Source organism: Dipodomys merriami, unplaced genomic scaffold (assembly GCF_024711535.1).
Source record: "Dipodomys merriami isolate MVZ:Mamm:240054 unplaced genomic scaffold, mDipMer1.0.p SCAF_70, whole genome shotgun sequence".
NCBI lineage: Eukaryota > Metazoa > Chordata > Mammalia > Rodentia > Heteromyidae > Dipodomys > Dipodomys merriami.
This window is the reverse complement of record NW_027206291.1, coordinates 6,303,979-6,317,470: the sequence shown is the minus strand read 5'-3', so window position 1 is coordinate 6,317,470 and position 13,492 is coordinate 6,303,979. Positions and strand designations below refer to the sequence as shown.

The window sequence follows — 13,492 nt, the reverse complement described above, 5'->3', positions numbered from 1 at the left end:
CACATAAGTAGAAAAACCTGGAAGTGGCGCTGTGGCTCAAGTGGTAGAGCGCTAGCCTTGAGCTGAAGAGCTGAGGGACAGTGCCCAGGCCCAGAGTCCAAGCCCCACAACCAAAAAAAAAAAAAAAAATAGTGATAACACACACACACACACACACACACACACACACAAAATCAACTTCGTTTCTGAGAAAAGATAAAAGCTCAGAAACAATAATTCTAACTCTCTTTCAAACACACACACACACACACACACACACACACACACACACACACACACATGCTTAACTTTGTGCACTCTCTCTTCTGAGCTCATGGTATTCATAACTTCATGTAGGAAAATTCTTTGAGACCTGAACTGAGAGATGACTGGATTTGCCCTGACTACCTCATGGCCTCAGTAGATACCACTCACTACTGACCCAAGGCACACCAAGATTCATAAGATGAGGCTCTGGACCACACCTGTGTGGAATGCTCTGCACTAGGCTGGACAACAAGCTATCCTACCCACTTCTTTCCTGAGTGGTAGGTCACTTGCTGTTGGTGCTTGCATCACAATGGAGTTTGGGGTGCCAGCTTTCCAACCCCCAATATGGGGAGGGCAAATGGCCACCTACCATAGCCAAACATACATGCCCTTTTTAAAGCAAACTTTGACAACAGTTTTGTCTGTGTGCATCTGCTCCTTTGCTGTCAGTGTTCTACCTGTACAGCCTCTCCTTGGACCTGGCACACACCCCCATAAGCACTCTGTGAGAATCTCTGAACCAGTCAATACACGAGCAAACAACAACCCAAGCCTAGTAAGATTATGAGGAGTTGGCTGTGTGGTGTGTACCCAGGTTCAGGGCTCCCTTTGTCTGTTAACTCCTGGAGACCAAGATCATTGCTCCCATCCTCCTTTGCCTTCAGCCTTCTTTTCTGCTCCAGAGGCACAGTGCCCAGGGACCCACACAAGAAGCCATAACTCCTATTCTCTAAACCTGCTGATGTGTCTGAAACACAAGGACACTTTCTCACCTCACTGGATGAGGTGCCAATGGGTGCGCTTCCATGGCCTCCAAGGAGGAGTCTGCAGGAGCCAAGCCTAGAAAACAGCTTCCCTTATCCAGGCCCACTCAAACCTAGAAGGCCTTGCTTAGGTGACACCAACAAACTTGCTAAGTAACATTTTGTTCCTCTTTTGCAAAGTAGAAATTATCACCCCACTGTTATTTTCTTATTCCATAGACGTTCTTCGAAAACAAACAATTCCTGACAATATGTCTCAATCTACTCACTCTCAACAGTTTACTTCAAGGAATCTAAGAGTATGTCAAGTAATACAACCAAATTATTACTCAGCCTCAGTGGGCCAAGTCTGTTTCCTCATTAGGGGCAGGCCTAATGGTTTTCTAAAAATTAAACTTACTAGGTCAGCAGAACAAATTGTTGGTTCCCATGTAGAAATAGCAATAGGCAAGGATATAATTCAACTGCTAAAAATGTCTTCAAAATCAGAATAGCTGTTCTGAAGCCACATGCACCATAATTGCAGACCCAACGGTGGAGTCCCTGGCTCAGAGTTGTCTCCTTTGATCCACCAGTTGGCTCACCATCCAAAACCACTGAGGAAGCTGGTGTGCTCCCAACACCGAGTACCCAACAAGCATCCAGCAACACATCCGCTGGTTCTCTACCTCCTCTCTTGTTTTCCTCTTCTCTGACACCTGAGGCATTGCCACCTCCTATTCCAACAGCTGCCAGCAGCAACTTTGGCTCTCCTCAGATCAGGAATCCATTTGGAAGGCAAAGTCCCTTAGATACCCGGTGACCCCTCCAGTCCTCAAACTGTACCTATAAATGTTTCTAAGTCTCTCTCTTCAGTAAAAAGTCAGCTCAGTTACCTTGGTGCCCATATACATTGAGTCTCTTAAGAAACTTTAGAGCCCAGTGTAGTGGCCCACACCTTTAATCCCAGCTACTTGGGAGGACTGCAGCTCAAGACAAGCCCATGCAAAAACGTCATCCAACAAATAAACTAAGAGGTGATACTGTGTGCATATGATCCCAGCTACATGGGAAGTAATACTGTGCACATATGATCCCAGCTACATAGGAGGTGATTCCAGCTACATGGGAGATGATACTGTGTGCATATGATCCCAGCTACATGGGAGGCATAGGTAGAAGAATCGTGGTTCAAGACTTGCTCTGGACAAAAAAAATAAAAAGTAAGATCTTGTCTTAAAAGCAACTAAAGCAAAAGGACTAAAATATCTGTCTAGCAAGCATAAGGCCCTGAATCCAAAACCTCAGAACCACCAAAGGAAAAAAAAAAGATGGTTTAAAAATTTAAGTTTTAAAATATACTTCCCCTCCCAAAACTTTAACTTGAACTCTTGTTGCAGTCATCTCTAAAAGAGTTCCTCCTGCCTTTTGGGGAAGAAAGTGGCTCTGGGTGCCTCAGTGCTCAAGGGTCCTGGACATCTGGAGTACCAGCAAACGTCAGCATCCCTGCCAAGACACATCACCACCCACAGCCAAGCCCCATGGGTACCACCTCTTAACCAAGACATGGAAAAGGGCAACGGCCACACAGGGCTTGAAAGACATCTGGATATTGATTCAGAACTAGGGAGAACATTAGCAGAAGTTACCAGAGTGACTTTTCCACAATCTTGGTCCGGAAAACCTCCTCCTGGTCCAGGTTCACAGTACAATAGCAATCTCTCATCTTGTTTGGCCCCGGATAGGAGGGAAGATTCTTGGCTTCACCTAAAAAGCAGAGGTGACACATATCATCAACTCAGCAGCCTGCCAGACCTGGTACATGTCCAGACAATGCATTTGCTTCGTGACCAGGTACCTGCTCTTACATCTGTACAGTCACTTACACTTCACAGCCTTGGTTTTCTTCTACCAGTGAAAATACTGACAAAACGCCATCTGTACTGCTGACTCACAAAGTCACATGCAGCATCAACTTCTGGAACAAAGTGATGAGAGCAGAGTTCAACCAGCCTTGGAATTTATTTGATTTTTGTTTTACTACCCACATTAGTCCCTTTAGTTCTCAAAATTTTAATTGTGATAAAATAAATACACATAAATAAACTGCACCTCCCTTGCTACCTCTAAAGATAGTGGTAAGTACCTTCCCACAGGTGTACACTGTCATCTCCATCCACTGACTTCATCTTCCCTCCGGGGACCCATGCCCAATGCAGTACTAATTTGCATGCCCTACCCTAGTACCCCGATCTGTCTTCTGTCTCCAGGACACTGGTGAGTCTAGGGACCACTTGCTCTTCTGCACTGGTTTGCCCACTCACAGCAAGGCACGGTGCTCTGTATAGGGGCTGGCCTTCTTGGGGAGGTGAAGCCTGGAGGCAGGGTCAGGTCATTGTGGCCAGGCCCTTTAAAGAGTCCATGAGACTCCAGCCTTTCTCCCTCTTTTGCTTCTAGGCTGTGAGTGCTAAATGGACTGTTCTACATATGCTGCTACCACTGCCACTAGCAAGCCCACCAGATGCCCAAAACCTGGGTCCACCCAGTCTTGGACTGTGGACTGCAACCTCCAAATCCGTAGCCAGGATAACCCTTTTTCTGTTTATAAGGTAATTACTTCAGGTATTATTTATTGTCACAAAAAGCTAACACACAGCAGATATCAGAATTTCCTTCCTCTTAAGAGTGAATACTATTCCACATTTATATAGAATACATTTTCTTTATTCGTCTGTCAAGTGCCTTTTTATTTTGAATTTAACAGTATCAGGTCAAAGAATGATATCAAGGAGAAGGGCTCTTTTTCATTGGCAAAATTAAACTATAAACTCTGGCTGCTGAGAGCACAATGTGATTTGCAAGTTGGGAAAAAAATCTAGGAGAGACCTAGGATGGATCTCAGTCTTTTCTCCTATAGGCCCCGCTTTGTGGAGCCTCAGAAAGATTCTGACCACATTTGGAATAAGTGGGAGCTCCTGGTGTAGCCAGTTTCGGATGGACTCTGCAGAGACACCTGACATGATTCTGTACAGTGGTCACTGTGGAGCAGCCAACAGCACAACCTACAGTGGACAGTGCTGCTTGGCCCTGGTGGTCAGGTTGGCACTGGTGGTGGCTTCCAGCTCTGACACTGACACGTACTTCCATGGCAGTGAGGTCAAGGGAATCAATGTCAAGATGTCTCATTTGTCTCTGAGCTATTCTGACTTTCAAGGCAAGACATCTAGTAATAAATGATAATACACACACACACACACACACACACACACACACACACACACACACACACACAGAGGAAAAGTGTAGAGACACAGGGAACCCATAAGCAAACAAAACATAAGACATGCTGATGCCTGTCCACACTCCTTGGGTGTGTTGTCTTATGTATAGATCCTGCAGAGCAACACAAATGGCCAGAATTGGGGCTGGACCAATCACAGCTACATGCCTGCTAGGCACATCCAATAGGGTATAGAAAACAAACCATCCAAAAAGATGCTTTTTGGCATTTCTGGTCATCTAGTTTGCAAACCAGCATCTTTTTGGATGGGTTGTTTTCTGTACCCTATTGGATGTGCCTAGCAGGCATATAGCTGTGATTGGTCCAGCCCCAATTCTGGCCATTTGTGTTGCTCTGCAGGATCTATACATAAGACAACACACCCAAGGAGACTAGATGGCCAGAAATGCCAAACAGCAGGGTGAACTCAACTTGATCTTTTTTTTTTTAACTTTTTGTTAATGTTGTTAACATAAGAAAGTCACTGAGCATATGAGCAAATTAATAGAAATCCTTTTCAATAACTGGGTGATGTCTTCTATGTCAGTAAATTTCTGATTGCCAAAGTGCTGGTATATAGCACCACCAGCATAATCTACCAGAACTATCTGCAAATGTCTCATGACCATTTCCCGCCCAGAGGCAGCACAAGATCAGACAACAGAAAGTAGCTATCTGGGGCCTCTGGTCTGGACGTGTCAAGTTTAAAGGCCCTGGAATCAATGACTACCCGACTATCCGTGGTGAAGGCAGTTTAGCCATTACCCTGGAAACACTCCACATCAGAGACACTGCAGAACACCCATCTCTATCTGTGTAGACCACACCACCAACCTCCTGAGAGGTGGTGGAGCTGAGGCGTGCCCCAGAGCTTCGGAAGACAGGGCAACCTGTAGAGCTTACAATGAATTCTCAGGCACACAAGCAGGCAATGAGGCTTGAGGGCCCCACAGGGAGAAGGGACAAGATGGCCTCATGGGGAGAAGGTGCTGAGGTGGCACCCACACACATCTGCTCCCATAGTTGGTCTGAGAGACACAGCAGCCCCTGGCCATGTTGGGAAGCACTCTTTCAACCCAGTTCTGGTTGGGGACTGGCATCTCTCACAGTATTCACAAACCCTAAGCCTCCAAACCAGTCCGATCAGGCCTACACCTTTACCACAAGCATTAGGGCTGACCCTAACCTTTGAATTTTAACTGATTTCCCATTTTGGGTTTTTGTGAGGATTTGTTATTGCTGCTGCTTTATTTTGCCTTTTAAACAAATGAGTGTAGAATGCCAATAATTAGCTCCAAGTACCTGTTACTTTCTTTCTTTCATTTTAGATGTTTTATTTATGCCTTTTGTCTTTTGTCCTGAAAATGTTCGTTCATAATAACATTAACAAAAGTGCTCATTTGAAGATGTTACCACATCCACAGGCTAGTTTGAAAATAGCAGCAACAGTACCAGTCCTTCCAGAGGGCTAGACATTCCTATCCATTTAAGAAAAAGTATTATTAAGGTGATGTACAAAGGGGTTACCATTACACAAGTCAGGTAAAGAGTATATTTCTTTTTAGACAATGTTATCCCTTCTCTTCTTGCTCTCTCCCCACTTTTTCCTCCCATCCTCACCCACAGGTTATATTTCAACATAGTATCTAGGGAGTACTACTGGTGCATTTGTTCACCTTTTGGTGCCTATATCTTGAAAGAAAAAAATGTCAAGGAGTCTTTAATTGCCTGCTCCCCATGCAGGAAATAGTTCTCTCTTTTTCTAGACCTCTCTACTTTAACTGTATTATACCTAAATAAATCCTTGCTAAAACTAAAAAAAAAAGTAGCCCTTCATTATTTTGAACATGTCAGCTCTATTTTGTTGGAGCCCTGATAAAGGTTGGTGATCCAACTCTGGGCCTTGCAGGTGTTCAACAAATACTCTACCACTGAGGAGAGCCCTGACTAATCCCGGTGAGACTGCAGACATCCCAGTTACGGAGAGAAAGTTCAGGGCCAAGCTGAAGACAGATTCAGAAGCAAAGATGCCCAGAAGAGGAGCTGACAGGTTCCTGCACAAGTAAAGTCAGCACAGCTACATTAGGAAGCAGGGGCCCCTACGTGGGAGGAAGAGGCATGTAACAGAACTCTGCACACAATACACAACGTTCCAGTGACTCCAGCCACATCCATCTGCTGGCCTTCCAGCTGCTGAGTCCCACATGAGTACAGTACCTGGAAGAAGTAGGAAGGGGAGAGTTCGGGTAGCTTGGCTGGGAGAAGGGAGTAAAAGTCTGCCAGATCCCCCTGAAATACTGGATTACTGGAAGGCCTTTGTTCCCACTTCCCTTTGGGGAACAGAGGGAAAGACAGTAGACAGTCAATACATACGCCTGAGGTGACTCTTAAAAGTCCTATGGGAGACAGATGGTCTTTGATAGAACAAAACAGATTTTGTTCCTCTTTATTATCCAGAAAACCTCAAAACATGAGCAGCAGCAGATGACACTTTGTTGAAGGGTCAGGTCAAAGAAACAGTTGTGACGCCTACTGGTACTGTGATATCTAGTCCCACACAGCTTTGCATCCCACCAGGACTGCCCTACCTGCATGAGAGTGGAAGTATCTTGGTTGCTATGACAACAGCAATACAGAAATGTAGCTGCTTAGTCTGAACCAGGATTAAATAGGCCTCTCAGACCAGGAGGACCAAACAGCTGCCACGTGTGCCTGAGGTCTTCCCCTTGCCACATCCCTATCACTGGGGGCTCCATCTGGAAAGAGCCAAGAACAATGTTACCTTAACTAAAGACTTGGATGACTGGATCCAGCTAGACAGGCTGCAGGCCTAACAGCTTCCTAGAGGGCCAAAACCATTTTGGCTGCAGACGTCTGAGTTCCTCCCAATCATATATCACCACACATCATGGTGTCTCCTCTACTCCCTCCTGACTGCACTTTGCGGGCTTCATTCCACGATCCAATTTCAAAACTACAATGCTATTAACCATATTTCCAAAACACATGGTTCTCACTAACCTGTATTACCTAGTAAGAAACAGATTTTTTTGTCTTTTCTTTTGTCTTTCCTTTTTAGTAATAGCACTAAAGTTTGCACTCTGCCTTGCACTTGCTAGGCAGGCGCTATCTCATTTCAATCATACCCTCAGCCTGTTTTGCTCACGCATTTTTGCCTGAGGCTCACTCAGACCAGCATCTCCCTACCTATGCCCCTCACGTGGCGAGAGGTAACATATATAAGAGTGTGTACCATAGTGCCCAGCCTAGGAAACAGGTTTTGAGCTGAAAGCCAGGCCCATCCTCGGGGCACTACAGGAAACAGTTCTCAGCTGCTCAGGTCTGAGAGGTTCTAGAAGACAGTCCTTGGTGACCAGGCCTCCTTGATGGGCAGAAGGCTCTAGCGCTAATATGGCCCATCCAAAAAATCTCCCAGGCACAAGGACCAACATCTTCAGAGTCCCAGAAGATACTGGTCTTTGCAGAATGCCTATTAATATCATTATTTTCCAGAAAAGAACAGTTTTGTGATTAAAATATCCCACCTCCTTGAATAGGCGGCTTCACTGCCTTACCATTTAGTGTTTAGTATTAAATTGAAACATTTATAAAGCTAGATTAGAATGAATTTCTAAGTCACATTTTGCATAACCTCCATCCACACTAGACTAGAGAACCCTTTGCAATCATCCTCCTCCTGGAAGAACCTTCATAGAATGGTCACTGCCTACACCTCAGACTCCTGATCTCCATAAAGGACTCGAAGCACATTGGAGTGTAAAAGACAAGTTCAGAATAAGACTGTGAGAGTGGAAACAAGATCAAAACATGACAAAAGGAAGAACAATTATATCTATCCAGCCCCAACATGTGTGACTCAGCACTCAAATGAAGCAAGTTTCCCAGCAGCTAACAATGGAAATATGGTGGGAACAAAACTTTCATAATTTGTTGTAAAATAGAACACACACCAGCTCTCCAGGAAGAAAAAAAAAACAACTTTATTGCCAGATGGCATAAGCAAGAACTAATGAGTGATGAACCAAACTATCTTCCATGATCACTGGCAGATTCACAGTGTGTTCTAGGAGGCCCCGTTCTCCACTCTCCTACAAACTCCCAGAAAAGATTTTGCTACATAAGAGCTGGCACTAATCAGAATTGCAATGTTTTCAAGAAATTCTGATGCATCTTCCCACTAACACTTTGTCTCTTGGCTGGGCTCCTAAGGACATCAGTAGTTAGTGCTCTGTTAAGGTGAAAATGCTATCAGCAGACCTTCTCCTTCCTCTCTCCCCCCCCCTCCCCGCCCCGCCTACCCAGCTACAGCAAAGTCCTCTCCCAGCCCACCTTTCACAGATCTTCCTCCTGATTGAGCACCCTGGAGACATGACTGAGCCTCAGCTCTTCTTTGAATTCCAACACCCAAGTAGCATGTGACCAATGAAGGGCTTCCTGCCTGTGGGGAATACTGAACTCTTTAGATGTGGAAAGAGCACCACTCTGGGAATCCATCAGGAATGTGGCATGACAAGCATGTGGCCACTTCTAACTGTTCCGGCTCTTATGCACAAGCACAAATGATAGTACACAAAGTGTATCCGTCCACGGCGACAGATGAGCAGCTGAAATAACGGAAAGAGACAAAAATCACAGAACCAAGCACTTCTTCACAGACAGTGCCTATCAGGAGACTCAAACACAACCTGAACATCTTCAAGCACAACTCTGCTGCAGGCCAAACATCTGGGGAAGTTCTCAAAATGTCCTAATTTAGGAGCTCATGAATACAGGCTAGAGACACCAGATTCTGGATCTGAGAACAGAGGATTTTGTTGTGGAGGCTGAGGTTCAGCCTATGCCTGTTCCTAGCACCAGCATACAGGGAAGTAGCTAGAAGCCATAGCTAGAGGTCCCTTCTTAGACAGAGAGCAGAGGACAAAGGGAACAGGGTCTGTTCCCAAGCCCCCCAGAGTTGAAAGAAAAACAGCTGTATGGCTGCATCAAGCCTCAGGAGGCAGTGAAGAGAACATGCCCTCAGCCTATGCTGAGAGGCAGTGAAGAGAGTATTTTCCCAATCTATGTTGAGGCCTAACGGAGCCAATGCCTGCTGGAAAGGGAACTACTTTGCTAGGCTACATCTCTACCAGCAGAGCAGCTGGCAGTAGGAAAGACAGGCATACGTGGGTTTCCACAGTTTATCATACGTTGAAAAGGTGTGGGGGGGGGGATTATAACACACAGTTTGCAAGTACTCATGAAATCCCACTATTTAAATTCACAAGGCTAACTGGTTCTCAGGATGGCTTTACTCCTTTTCTCCATGGCCAACCTAGGCTGCATGTAATGGAACTTGTACTTGGAGCAAACGTGCCCATCTGGTCACTCTTTCCAAGAACAGGTATCCTGAACCTGTGCTGGCCTAAAATGGTTGGCCATAAACCTCTTCTAGCCTTACCCTAGCAGGTTGGGACTTCACTCATTTGTCAGGGTCCCAAGTGCCTTTTTTTTTTTTTTTGGGTGCTACTACTAGGGCTTGAACTCAGGGAGCTGTCCCTTAGCTTTTCACTCAAGCCTGAGCCACACCTTCATTTCCTTTTTTGTTTTTTTCCCCCCATGGTTCAGAGACGAGAGTCTCGAAGGCTTTCTTGCCTGGACTGACTTTGAGCTGCCACACTCCAATCTCAGGCTCCTGAGATAGCTGAGATAGTGAGTCATGGGCACCCAGCTCTCTAAGTGACTCAAGTCTTAAGTTTTAAAAGTGGAAGATTTTCTCAATTTTCTGCGCTATATACTACATGACAGTTTCAGGCATGATATTTAATTCACTTTATTAACAGTTTCTCCATTGTCTTCTTAAGCTTAAGCCATAAGCAAGCAATCTGCCTAAGAGCCTGATTTGCCTACTCCAGCACCTGCTGGACTATGTGGTGCAGATGTTCTTGATGGGCTTCAAGTGTCACGATAGCCCAAAGAGAGCAGACTATGCTGTCTGCGACCTCAAATCCTTGAGATGAGCAATGATATGCAGAAGTAAAATCACTCAAGTGCACTTCCCTCAATACAGTGTGTATAATTAAGGCTATAACGGTGTGCTCCTGAACACAAAAAATTCCTGCAGATACTGACTGGTGGAAACCACTTGTGACCAGATGATCCAGGGGCCTCATCATACCCCTAAGTACAAGAAGAGCATTTAAGTGAGAAGTTAGGTACATGGTGTATAGCAAAGACCAGCATGCTGAGAATTATGCAGGCACCTGTAGAAGGCAGAGGTGATGCCTCTTATGGACAGCTTCATTGGAAAAGCCAAGGTTCTGTCATTACTAACCAGCTGATAGACCAAAGAAGAGCATGTCCTACTGAAGAACCAATACCACCACATCTATCACCAGCTACCTAGAAGGAGAGGATGGTAACCTTCCTTTCTGACTTCCACTGTCAGCTGACCACCCCAACAGGCTTGCTGGGCAGGCAGTGGGGACCATATATATCCCGACCTGTGACCCCAGATGGAGGTGCAAGGAGAGGGCTCTGCCAAGCTGTCGGAACAGGTAGTCCAACGGAGCAGTGTTAGCACAACCAATCCTCTGGTCCTCATATCTCATCTACTCATTTCCTCCTCAGCTCCGCAAGGCACAAACCTGAGTGAAAGGCACTGACCCAAAGGCTTCCACCTACACACACAGGAAGCGTCCTGACCCTGAACCACTCACAGAACTGTCTTGAGAACTCTGTTTTACTCTGGTCCCTGTATCTGCAAAACAAAAAAATAAAGGATAGAAAACTAGATGTTTATTTGTTTCTAGTCTGGTTACCCTGTGTATCTACTATTACAACACCCTACAGGAAAGTCACAGGCCTCCAGGACCTGCAGCCAGGAAGGTGAAGCTGTTAGCAGTGGTCCTTGAATGCTCACTGTATTGGGATCCAAGCCAGCTGCCTAGCCACCAGACTCTAGCACTGAGAGCCAGGTCAGCTGCCTGACCTCCTTGGGCCTCAGTTTCTCTCCCACAGGGGAGAGTAGTTAGTGCCAGGATCTGAAGTTAGCCCTGTAAGTATGTTTGAAGCCTTCAAGACATACCCTGGTTCCTTTTATATCCTCTTCAAGCATTTGCTATTGTCAGTGACACATGGGGAAGCCATGTGCTGGGAAATCCAAGCCAGTCTGCAAAGGTCCACATAACTCATCACTTCTCATAAGTAGGGTGCTCATAATGCTGGACGCCGGGGTTTACACCTGTAATCCCAACTACTCGGGAGGCTGGAATCTGAGATTTGAAGCCATACTGGGCAGGAAAGTACATGAGACTCTTACCTTAGTTAGTCATCAAAAAGTCAGAAGTGGAGCTGTGGTTCAAGGAGTAGAGTATCTGCATTAAGCAAAAAAGCTCAGAGACAGTGCCCAAGACCTGAGTTCAATCCCCAGGACCAGAGAAAGAAAGAAACCGAGAAAGAGAGAGGGAGGGACAGAGGAAAGGAGGGAAGGAGGGAGGGAGGGAAGGAAGGAGGGAAGGAAAGGAAAGGAGAGGAGAAGAGAGGAGAGGAAGAGGAGAGGAGGGGAGGGGAGAGGAGAGGAGAGGAGGGGAGAGGAGAGGAGGAAGAAGTGAAACTATCCCTTTTTGCAGATGACATGACCCTATACTTTTTTTTATAGTTTTTTTTATTGTAAAGATACTATACAGAGGGTTACAGTTACATGAGTAAGGTAACGAGTACACTTCCTATTGAGCATTGTTACCCCCTCCATTGTTTTCCCCCTACCATTCCTTCCCTCCCTACCTTCCCCAGGTTCTTTTTTTTTTTTTGATTGTGATTAAATAATTTCCCGAATTTCACAGTATTGTAGAATAATGATGCTCATTTAAAGTCACAAGTTCATTCTAACTTTCCTGGAGCAAATTTTCTATCACAGTCTATAACATATAACAGTGTACACATGTTATACACCATACATGTGATCAGCACATGGGGATATTTAGTAGTGGTTCGACCAGATGAGTGAGAGTTCTTTGTTTCTTAAGTCCTGTTAGTTCTGTCGTATCACCTAACATTTTGGATTTAGAATCCACTTATCAGGGAGACCATGTATACAGTTTGTCTCTTTGCTCTTGGCTTACCTCGCTCAACATGATTCCTTCTAGCTCCATCCATTTCCCTGCAAATGCCATTATTTTGTCATTTCTAATGGCTGCATAATATTCTATTGTGTATAGATACCACAATTTTTGGATCCATTCATCTGTATGACCCTATACTTAAAGGACCCTATAGACTCCTCCCCCAGACTACTACACGTGATTTAAAACTTTGTTAAAGTAACAGGTTATTAAAATCAACCCACAAAAATCAGTAGCTTTTCTGTACACCAACAATAAGAATTGTCAAGTAAAGTAAGTCAGGCCCAGAGAGACAAAGGATGCATGTTTCCCCTTATATGTGGAATCCAGGTTTAACTTAAAAACCAGTAAGTGAATATGTTTGGTGGTATGCAAGTGTATACAAATGTATTAACTGAAATACAGTAGATTCAAGGAAGATCTCAAATAGTGTAATTCCTTAGAAAGGCAAAATCAAAGTTCAGCAAATAAAACACCAGGAAGTAGATACTCAAAAGTAGTTGGATGGGGTGAAGGGAAAAGGGTAGGTGAATGAAAAGGAGAAGAGGGGTAGAATGCAGACAAGAATCCAATCTAAGACTGAGATTGTGGCTTAGTGGTAGAACACTTGCCTAGCATGTATAGTCCTGGGTTCAATTCTCACTACCACATAAACAACAACAACTAAAAGTCATTAAATAAATCATAACTTAAAAAAGAAGAATCCAACGCATTGTCTATAAAATGAAGAAGAGTGAGGGAAGTGGTGGGCAGGAGAGGAACGGGTAAGAATGCTGAAAGGAGTAACACTGATCAACAAGATATAGTGTATTCATAAACTGCTGTGTTCATGGTAGCTCCTTTGCACAACTACTTAAAGATAATAATCAAAATGAAAAAAGTAATGTTTTGGAAAAACAAAGCATTAACATGCCCTTGAGTTAGAAACAGCTATTGTATGGGCTTTGCTTTCCAGACCAGGATGCCTTTGCGGTCCACTGGCATCCCCGCCCACACCTAGCTCCAGCCTAATAACATGCCTCCGCTCACCTCTTGCTACAGTGGCTTCCCAACTACCAGATGTACTTGCTTCTGCAATTACATTGCCCTAAACTGCCTCC

General features: G+C 44.8%; 1 protein-coding gene across 2 annotated transcripts in view; it reads right to left on the bottom strand.

The window, feature by feature from the left end:
• Positions 1-13,492, bottom strand: part of LOC138817559 (ras GTPase-activating protein 3) — a 92,770-nt gene that overhangs the window by 53,511 nt on the left and 25,767 nt on the right. Inside the window, exons 1-2 of one of the 2 annotated variants that reach the window (XM_070008021.1) lie at positions 2,879-2,947; positions 2,642-2,759 (exon numbers count right to left, since the gene is read on the bottom strand). In XM_070008021.1, coding sequence (XP_069864122.1) covers positions 2,642-2,718 — 77 coding nt within the window. In that variant the 5' untranslated portion in view covers positions 2,719-2,759; positions 2,879-2,947. Of the gene's footprint in view, positions 1-2,641; positions 2,760-2,878; positions 2,948-13,492 lie in introns of those variants that run through there. The other variant, XM_070008020.1, reaches the window with a different exon arrangement.